Genomic DNA, 10,422 nt, shown 5'->3' with positions numbered 1-10,422 from the left:
AAATAGAAGAAATCACAACTCTATCATAAAAGTTAGAAGATGATACAACTCTAATAGCAAGAGGAAATAAAAAAAGATGACAAGATGAACAATAGAAGAAATAATAAACAACAAGAACAATGAAATAAATCACTCTCACTTACACAACCAAAGTGAAGAGCATTGGAGATCACTGACTTGAGCAAAGTTTACAATCTTTGTCTAAAAGCTTATTTTCCTTATCTCAAGCACTAAGGGATTATCTCAATATTGGAAATAACTCTCTAAAATAATTAAGTCTTTCGGTGTATTTCTAGTCAAGTGCTCTAGTGGATAGAAATAATGTTATCTTACAAGTGAGTAATAGGAACCTATTTATAGAGTTTTAAGACACCTTTTGAATTTCAAATTCCACCAACCCCATGGCTGTTACCAATGTTTAATTGGACGTTTTATGGAATTAAAAATGAGTTTTGGGAGTTACATGAGATGTTAGAACCGTCCAAGATGGAAAAAAGAGGTTGGAGTTGGCTGTTAGAGTCCTTGGTCGCGGCCACTAACCTCTGTCATGCAGGGCACAACCAGGGATTATCAGTGGCCATGACCACAACTCCAATTTCAACAAAACTCAGCTTTTGCATTTCCAAACAGTTCTATCCTCTTCTCACATGACTTTGTAACATCCATACACATTATGGGAGTTAAAATCATGTCTCCAACAACCATTTCACTTATGACCTTGACGAATTCAAATTATAATGTGTAACATAAAGTATATACATTATTGGGTGATATTTAAGAATTGCAAATTTGTAACTAGTTTTATAACTCCAAAATATCTTACATTTTGGTACACACATGTATCTAATTTTGTAACTCTCAATTATATGTTACAAAATGTGACAAATCACATTATTTAATCTAATATTATATTATATGAAATAATACGACACTTTCTTTCTAAGAGATTGTTTTTCACTTAGGTTTTCATTTTAGGAATATTAGATTTTGTTATTTATCTTTTCAAATGTGTATAAAATATTGCTTCTCATAATTAGATACATCTGCGCAGTAAATATAAAAAAAAAAGAGTTTAGTTGGTTGGAATATATTACACCATATATTTATTATATATTTTGATATATTATTAGCCTCTCTAGTTAAAGATTAAAATGAATGAGTATTTGTTCATTTGTTAAATATAAATAAATAAACAAACTTGACACTGCGTGCGGATGACCAAGGAGTTCAACCTCAGTCTGAAATGGAGAAGCAACGCAGGCCCAGTCTAAGCTCACGCAAGAAAAACCGAAAGAGGAAAAGCGATGAATCCTCTACGCACAACAATGGCGTCCAAGTCCAATATGCCTCCGATTTCGATGCCCTCTTCGCCATTCTAGTCGCAGCCCTAACTAATTTGCACAAACAACCCCGCTATCTCCTACCCTTAATCAACAAAAGCTTAGCAAAACTTCGTCTCTCTCACATCCAAACCCCAATTATCTCTCTCCTTCCGACCCTTCTAGCCTCCAAGTAAAGAATTTTCTATTTTCTCTCCCTCTTGACTTTTTATCAAACAGTTTCCGGTCTTAATTCGTTTCTGAATTGCAGGTACGCCGCAATCGTGTCTTGTGGTGCGGAAATTGTGGGGTTGGCATCGCTGTTGTCGCTGGAAATGAACGAGGAAATTGCTTCGGATAGTGAGACTGTAAAGGCTTTGGTCTCGGCCTTGGGGAGTCCCAAGAGGACAGTTTTAATGGCGGCTTGTAATGCTGTTTTGGATGTGGGGACAACTTGTATTGGACGGGAAAGGTTGCTGCATTTTTGTGCTCTTGAGGCTCTTATGTGAGTGTTTTCATAGTTGTGCTTTTATTCTTTTTATTTTATGGAATGATATGTGCAACGCATATATTTGGCTAGCTATTTTTAGTAACTTTGCTTAGATAATTCTTTTTTTTAAACAAGTACACAAATAGTATGAAAAATACAACTTATAATAAATGCCTACACTAGATTTTTTCTTAGAATCAAATTGTGTGATGTTGAAAATTAGATTAGAAAACAAATATCAATCTAAGTTGACTTTGCAAATGATGTATTTCGAGACATGGAATTTGGTTCTAAGAAATGATACAATTTTGTTAAGATTGTTGTCAACGGAGTTAAAGAAACAAGAGAGAGTTTCAGCAATATTTTAGACTTAGAAAATGATGTCTATCACAGATAAAACTTTTTAATCGCTTATGATCTTGGAAACTTATGTTTACGTTTTCATTGGAGAATGTAGTAGAGGCCAATTTCTTCAAATGGTTTAAGATTTTTTATTATTTCATCTCTTTCTCTCCCTCTTTCCATGTTTTTTCATTTTTGAAACATTGTATAGTGGATCAACTATCATTAATTTAATTCCCACATATCTAAGTTTGTTATGTGCCAAGTGATGTTTTGTCTGGCCTGTTTTGATTTTTTAATACATTATACTTGGAATCATTTGAATGGTAATGATTCCCATTCACGTCTGTACTAAAATGAGGAATGGGAGAACTTGATGGGGTCAGAGGGAAAGAATGGGAATGATTCCTCCCAAACACCCAAGGAATCTCATTACCCTCAATGACTTCTATTTCATTTCATTTTTTTAAAAATTAAAAATCAAAAAACATTTTTTTCCTTTAAAAACCCACCTCACCAAAATACCACTTTATATTTTATAATAAAAAATGACAATTGAGTGAATTTAAGCATTTTGATTATGTTTGTTGATTATATAAACAAGTTAAAATGATTCCGATTCCCTTTTGAGTCAATTTTAGTAAACAACATAATACAAATAATAATTCAAATTCTTTTATATTTTATTCCCATTCTTTTTCATTGATTTATTCCGATTTTGATTACAGTTTAGTAATGTGCCATTAAAGTGATACTTTCTCTCTCCCCTCTTTATACAAGCCTATGTTTAAATGGTGTTTTGGAAATAGACCTATGCTAAATCATTCATTGCAATGTAGTTTCTCGACAACTCTTGACACTTATTCGACATTTGAATGACTTGGTGTTAGGTGTGTTGAGAAGGCGATTTTGCAGAGAATTTTTTAACTTAAGCCATTTTCCAACGTGATATTTTAGAGAATTTATTTTCACCAATTACTCTATTACATGTGTATGTGCTATGCATATTTATATTTCTATCCTTGCTCCCTTCTCCCTTATTTATTTTTTATTTTAAATCTACTTGTAAAACAAATTGTTAAGGATGCCATTTGTCTTGTGTCTGTGTTCTCTTTATGCATTTTCTCTTTTTATATATATATATATATATATTATTAAAGTTCCAGATTAACAGTCTCTCTCTCTGATAAAATTATATGAAGTGAATACATACATGTAAAGCTGCTACATTAAATATATTGAATAACAATAAACATTTGCTACTTTTAATGTGCCTGATCTGGAATTGTATGTTATTCTGCTTGTGTGTTACTGGTAATATTATGAGTAATTAACAAGACAAAATAGCTTATAATTATTGTGTATTACTGGTTACTGATAGTATTATGTGCAATTAACAAGACAAAATAGCTTATAATTATCAGTCTTATGATTAGCAAAATTATTGTTGCTAGGGAAGTTAGTGGAAGCGTGGTTGTTTCTTTTCTTGTTAGCATTTGATTGATCTTTCTTATGTTTCATTTTGTGTGCCTGCTACTGATAGTCTCTTTCATTTCTTATTTGCGATGATTACGAAAGAGTCATGAAATAGCATTCGGAATCTTTGATAAAATCATATAATTGTTTTTTCCACATATTTTATAATGCTTCCCATTTTTCTTTGTAGATTTTAAAATGCCGCATTTTACAATGCTTCCTTGTCCTTCAAATATTGAGAACAAGTTTTTTAAGGCTAGAATTGTTTGATCCTTGATATGTATGTGTCTATATATTTTAATTATTATTAATTGTTTAAACAAATCGTAAGATTATGGCCATATTGATTACTGTGGAAAAGTTGCATTGCCTTCCTCATTTTTTATGTTCTTATTTGAATTGGAATATTCTTCTATGATAACTACTTGGCGCTTTTGGTTTGTAAGTTTTGATCAATTCACTTTACATTCCTTAGATTGAGATTCTTGCAGGTTCCTAAGTGCTCAGCTACTTCAGTTCCTCCATGCTTTGCAGAAAGGGAAAGTATTAGCTGTGTGAAGGTTGGATTTAAGGGTGATGAGCTTTCTGCATTACTTCTTAATGGTGCAATCAACCTGATTAACATGTGCAACATCGAACAATTGGAACAAATTCCTGGAAATCTGTCTCAATCTTTCTTGGCCTCTCTAAAGAATCTCTGGGAACAAGTTCATAGCCAAATGTTTTCCTGCAACCCTATGAAATTCAACCAGGTGGGACTCTTTAGTAATAGCTACTTTAAAGTAGAAGATATAGCTGAAAGCATCTTTAGGCTTTCCATTAATGATTGTCATTTAATCACGCCTCTGCCATTTGAGATGGTTCAAAGACATATTTTTGGTTTGAATGGGTCCAATTTTAATGATTTTGTGTTAAAACATTGGGAATCGTCACCCATTCTTCTGCGGAGTCTTTCCAATGCTTCAGTTGAGAAGGGTGATATTTTCTCCCCATTCCTACAATTTCTAAACGCTACCAAATCATTTCCCTCTTTTCTCTCTTCTATCCTTAAAAGTATGGTTTCCTGTATTCCGATTGCTTCAGATGAATTAGACATTCTAACTTTCTTGAAGGAGGTAAAGCATAAATTGGGTTGTCCTATAATATACCAGCAAGACATAAGGGTTCTGAGAACAAACAGACATTTGAAAAGAGAGGACCATTTCTTCAATTTTGTTTCAAGCTCTTCCTTTCCAGAGGTTTTAAATTATTTTAGTAATATCGATGTTTTCAAATGTGAAGAGGCCTTTAAAGACGGTTACACAATTGCTTTACGTGGCATGGAATTTCGCTTTAAAACTATCGCTGCTATTGCTGATGGATTAGCATCTATGTTTGGTCAACCATCAGTAGGTGCCAATATGTACTTGACACCACCAAATTCTCAGGGCTTGGCATGTCACTATGATGATCACTGTGTGTTTGTATGCCAACTTTATGGGACTAAGCAATGGAAGGTTTTCTCTCAATCAAATAAGCAGTTACCTCGTTTGTATGATCCTCTTGAGAACTTGAAATTTTCTGAAGCTGACAGTCCAGCAGCTGGATGTGAACTTTTTTCATTGAGAGAAGGCGATGTTCTGTATATTCCCAGAGGCTTTTTTCATGAGGCCTACACTGAAACTGGTTCTGGGTCTGCTGGATATTCCTTGCACCTGACTCTTGGTATTGAAGTGGAGCCCCCTTTTGAGTAAGTAAAAGCTTAGTTTTGGTTTTCTTTTTATCTTTTGCTACCTAACGTCCTGCCTATTTTTCTATTATTCTCTTTGTTTGACTAGTTTTACCATACTCTTTTCTTCTTGACCTTTATATAATGAAAGAAAGTAGTTATCCGTGCCTCTAGATTTCTTATTTGTCCGTTTTCTATTTTTAATAAGATTTGATCTTTCTTTTTTGCTCAAGAAGATTTGATCTTTTGTATGCCAAATATTTTTAAAGTTTCTTCAGCAAAAAGAGATGTATATTTGAATTTTAAAGTTCTGCTGCCTAAGATAGTGCGCACTATACTACTATGTTTATAACTTGTATTCCAAGTAGAGCAAGGTATATATGCAAGTCTTCTTAGAGTTTATTGGATATGCAAAGATTTTATATATTAATTTGTTGGATGGTCTACCATGAATCTGTTTTTAGTGCATTTTAGAGCCTATATTTAATATAGTAATTTTATACTGTTAGATTATCTTCTAAATTGTTCTTCTCCGAGCACTTGTGTGTGTCGTATGCATTTAGTTGACTTTCCACTTCACAACAGTGCTAAAGAAAAATTCGATGTGCACAACAGTGCTGCAGCACCTGTTGAGCTATGTATAACTGGTAGGGTAGACATTGCTTTATCACACTGTGGAAATAGTATTCGAAAACCAACTCTTTTAGGGAAAAAAATGCACTGACCCTTCTCAGCACGGAAAACTTTTTCTCCTACTATATAATTTCATGGGATTGTGTTGGAGGCATATATGATTTCAATGTTATATGGAAAAATGTGATTGGGTTTAAAGTTAAAATGTTCTGGGCACAATTGGTGCTCAATAGAATTATCTAACAAGGCAGATGTTGGTATGGGTGTTGGCTAGCTCTACATGTACATTAGTAGTGAAGATCAACTGCTGATCGCTTCATGGAAGAATTGGGACTATGATCATCTATGATAGAAGGCTACTTTACAATTCTGTACAAATGTCTATCTATTTGTACATAATGATGGTAGAGAGGCCTATTCAATCCCTTTTCACCAACTAGTTACCAGCTCTTCTCTTTAGTGAAGGTTATTGTGCTATCATGTTAGTTATTTTTCTATTTTGAATTATAAATGTGATTTTCTGAAGTCTGAAAATTTCTAGGACACGCCAAAATAAAAAAAATCAGAAGTCTTCTAGATGTAAACACTAAGCACTAAGAAAGGCTTAACCTATTTGTCATTCTTTTTGGTGGGTAGAGATGAGTAGAAAATACCATCCTAGTTCAAAACTAGCTTGGGATTAGAATAAAATATTCTTCTCACAGAAATAAAATCCCAATTGGGTGGGATTATTTATTGAGGTGTATGAGATTACAAAACCAAATACACCAATGATGGAGAGGCCCACTTGAGACTTTTTTTTTTAAAAAAAAAAAATTAATTTGATAATTGCAATTAATTTGAATTAAACGTTCTGTGTGCAAAATTTGCATATATAGTTTTGAGTTGTAATCCAATTCATAATAATATACAACATTGTCCAAACTCCATTTCAATCCACCCAATGATTGGTACATTGAGGGAGAGTGCTAGTGTAGTATTACTGTTAATTATATAACATTAATGTCTAGTTACTTTAAAATATTGAACTTTTCAAATATAGAGTTTTCAATTTCATATAATAACTTACAAAATAAATAAAAATAAAAAATAATTATATAATCTAAATATGGGCTCTTTTATAATTATTTTTGTGAGAGAAAATACTTGTCCAAATCTTAAGTCGGCATCAAAAATAGGATTATGAGGGTAATTTATAATCTTATCTCTTATTCCACCCACCAAATTTATAAGGTTGTGAGTTCGGTGGGTGAGATAAAGGTTGAGGTTATGATAATGAAGTTGATTATTTTTTAATAGGTGAAGTTAGATATCACAATTCTACTTGGAGTAAGTGTAAGAGAGCTCCAACATCGAAAGGTGTAAACAACTTCCAATATCTCCTAGTTAATCTTATTTGATGTTGTCTATTGTCTTTCTTTGAAGTAAAATAGTTAAGTTCTATTAGGAGGGGTGGCTCATTGGTAAGAATCTTTCAAACCACGGAAACTGTAAACCCTCCAATATGTCATAAGAGAGACTTTTAAAACCATAGATAAATGTCTTTCTTTGAAGTAGAATAATTAAGTTTCTATTGGAGGGGTAGTCGAGAAGAATTGCTCAAATGTTCAGGCATGTGGATTGTTCCCACAAGGTCTGAGGCTTGAGTCACTCCTGGGTACGTACACAGAAATTGCTATAGTTTTCTAGTTCCCAAATATTGTAGGTTCAGGCAGGGAGTCTAGTTAAAAAAAAAAATCTATTGGAGGGGTTGGCTCATTGGTCTGAATCTTTCCAAACCATAGAAAGTGTAAACCCACCAATATGTCATCCGTGAGACTTTCAAAACTACAGATCCAAGTGTTAACCCATCAGTGCTTTCATATGAGAAACTTTCAAAATCACTGATATATTTGAAAAATCAATATCATATCTTTTAATTTTTTATTTTATTTCATGAAGCGTGGAGTGATACTGTACTAGTCATTATTGGACCCCATGCAGCGTATAAGTAGAATGGTTACAACTGATATATCAATCAGATTGTCGTGTAGAAATTGTTTGCTATAATTGATGGCAAAAATAGATACATAATATTACCAAAATATTATCAATGCCATCAATTGATGAATTTTTTTCTTCTCATTTTCCTTTTTTCAATCAAGTGACAACCTTATCAATGGCTTGTAGATTTGATTGTGAATGAACTCGTGTGCATAAAACAAATGACCTATAATTTGGGTGATTTCCACCTAATGATAGATATAGATTTGACGCCTATATCATTGGTGGTACCCTATTGATATCTTAGACATTTCAAAGATTTATTGTGCTTCAAATTCATATTTGATTTGTGGGGGCAGGAAATCATTTTAATTTATTATTAAAATTTTAACAATCCAGCTTCTATCTCATCTGTCTATAGTTTTGTGTTTATGGACTAGTGTATTTGTATATCTGGTTCTAATTTTAGTTTTTCTACTTCCTGCGTATTTATTGGCTTATCAAACTTACAATTTACATAAAGGTTATTAGACAATTTTACCTGAAATGTTTGCCTGTGGGTACCACTAATGGGTAGGGTATCACCCGTTGAATTAGGATTTCAAGTAGGGTGTAAATACAGAAACATGCACCCACAAGGCGAGTATAGGGTAGGATGCAATTATATGTATACTCTACCCTATTTCCCTACCCTACTATATATTTACATGTATATTTTTTCTTATTATTTTACATATTAATATTTATGGATAATTCATTTAATATAAAATAAAAAAATAATTTTACTTCGAAAATTAATTAGTATTTTAATATGAATATAATTAAAAATTTAATTTTAAGCTTTTTGTCGTAATTTTATGAACACAAGTTTTGTTAATTGATGTATGACATTTGATATATCAATCAAAAGATAAAGAAAGAGTTGTCGTGTTTTTGGGATGATAGAAATTTTAACAGTGTTGGAATTGAATTAGATGTAAGTTGATACATATTTTTAGTTGTTTGTTTTTATTATTAAATAATTTGCAACGAAAATAACAAGATGTTTTTCTTTCTTGTTATATGCTACTTTTGAAACAGTAGAAAGTTGAGAAATTGAGAGAATGATTGATGAACCAAGGCTGTTCTTTTGACTTTTATAATTGTGAATTTAGATATGGATTTCGACTTTGATATTTAAATTTAGAAGATTTTAATAATTATGTATTCAAATATGAGTTTTAACTTTGCGTATTATGGATTTAGATTTTGATAATTATAGTTATATTGAATTTTTTAATTTTTAAAAAAAAATTTCATTGGATAGGGTTACCCTTGTCGCAGAAAATAATAGGGTAAGGTGGTTAAGTACCCAAACTCTTCCTGTTGCTATCCTTATTTATCACTGTTTTCCCATATGTAGATCTCATTTTTTAACATTTGTAAAATTTTAATTCTGGTAACCATACTTTTAGAAGAAGCAGCCCTACAATTTACGTGAGATGCTGCATGGTATCTTTGGGAGCTTATTATACGAGGCAGAAAGACAACTTTCTGGGCCTTTTGTCTCATTTGAACAAAAGATGCTTATTGCATGGACGTGTCTTTATTTGGCATAATTGTAAAGCAGATCAGACATCATTGATTAACTTTCATTAAAGATGTGTTGCATGCTGAGCGGGGTTCCAGTGTGTAAAAATCAGACATCTTAAATCTCTCTTCCTCTCTCTCATTGTTTTGTATGTGCGCTTTTAACACAGGTGGGAAGGATTTGTCCATGTAGCACTGTGGAATTGGAACCTAAAGAAAAAGCAGTCCTGCTCTGGTTCTGTTTCTGTCTATGATGTGTGTGTGACTTTGTTACATGCTGCCATTAGGCTGATTGGCGATTCTGATCCTACCTTTCGAAAGGCTTGTTTGGTTGCTGGAATTTCTTCATCGTCATATTCCAGTGATTTGCTTGATCCGAACCGAATTTTTTTCCACTGTTTGGTTGATAAAATCAACACCGAATCAATGTTTTCTGAAGCCCTGAGTAATGTGGAAGCCGCTCTTCAGAAAAATGAAGATCCCTTTCAGCGGATCAGATGGCTCCAGATTTTGGGGGACGAAAAATGTGAAGGGCTTGATTGTTACGCACCTTTTAGGGAAATCATGAACTTGTTCCCATTATTGGCTCAAAACAAATGTGAGATAGAAGGTGGCTTCATGCAAATAAAGTCTAGGTTTTGCTCTGAGATAATATTTGAAGATGTAAAGCAGAGCTATAAGAAGCTGCTTGAAAAATATAGGAATGCCAGAAAACAATATAAGAATGGTATGATTTCACTGCATCATGGAGCATGATTATTACTTTTTATCTCAATGTGCATGAGTAGTTTTTCCAATTCTCAACTGTTGCACTGATACAAAATACTCGCATTTTATTGAAGTTAGGCCAATGGGAGACTGGTATTTCATTAGCAAAACTCTAATTATTGGAGAGAAAATAG

General features: G+C 32.8%; 1 protein-coding gene across 1 annotated transcript; it reads left to right on the top strand.

Annotated features, from left to right (window-relative positions):
• Window positions 1–1,175: 1,175 nt before the first annotated feature.
• LOC133782249 (uncharacterized) lies at window positions 1,176–10,289 on the top strand. The gene is made up of 4 exons (XM_062221489.1): window positions 1,176–1,512; window positions 1,591–1,824; window positions 4,103–5,356; window positions 9,691–10,289. The coding sequence occupies exons 1-4, from the start codon at window positions 1,244–1,246 to the stop codon at window positions 10,274–10,276; spliced, it is 2,343 nt and encodes a 780-aa protein (XP_062077473.1). The 5' UTR covers window positions 1,176–1,243; the 3' UTR covers window positions 10,277–10,289.
• The last annotated feature ends 133 nt before the right edge of the window (window positions 10,290–10,422 follow it).

This window comes from Humulus lupulus, chromosome 6 (assembly GCF_963169125.1).
Source record: "Humulus lupulus chromosome 6, drHumLupu1.1, whole genome shotgun sequence".
Lineage (NCBI taxonomy): Eukaryota > Viridiplantae > Streptophyta > Magnoliopsida > Rosales > Cannabaceae > Humulus > Humulus lupulus.
This window is presented reverse-complemented; position numbering and strand designations above follow the sequence as displayed.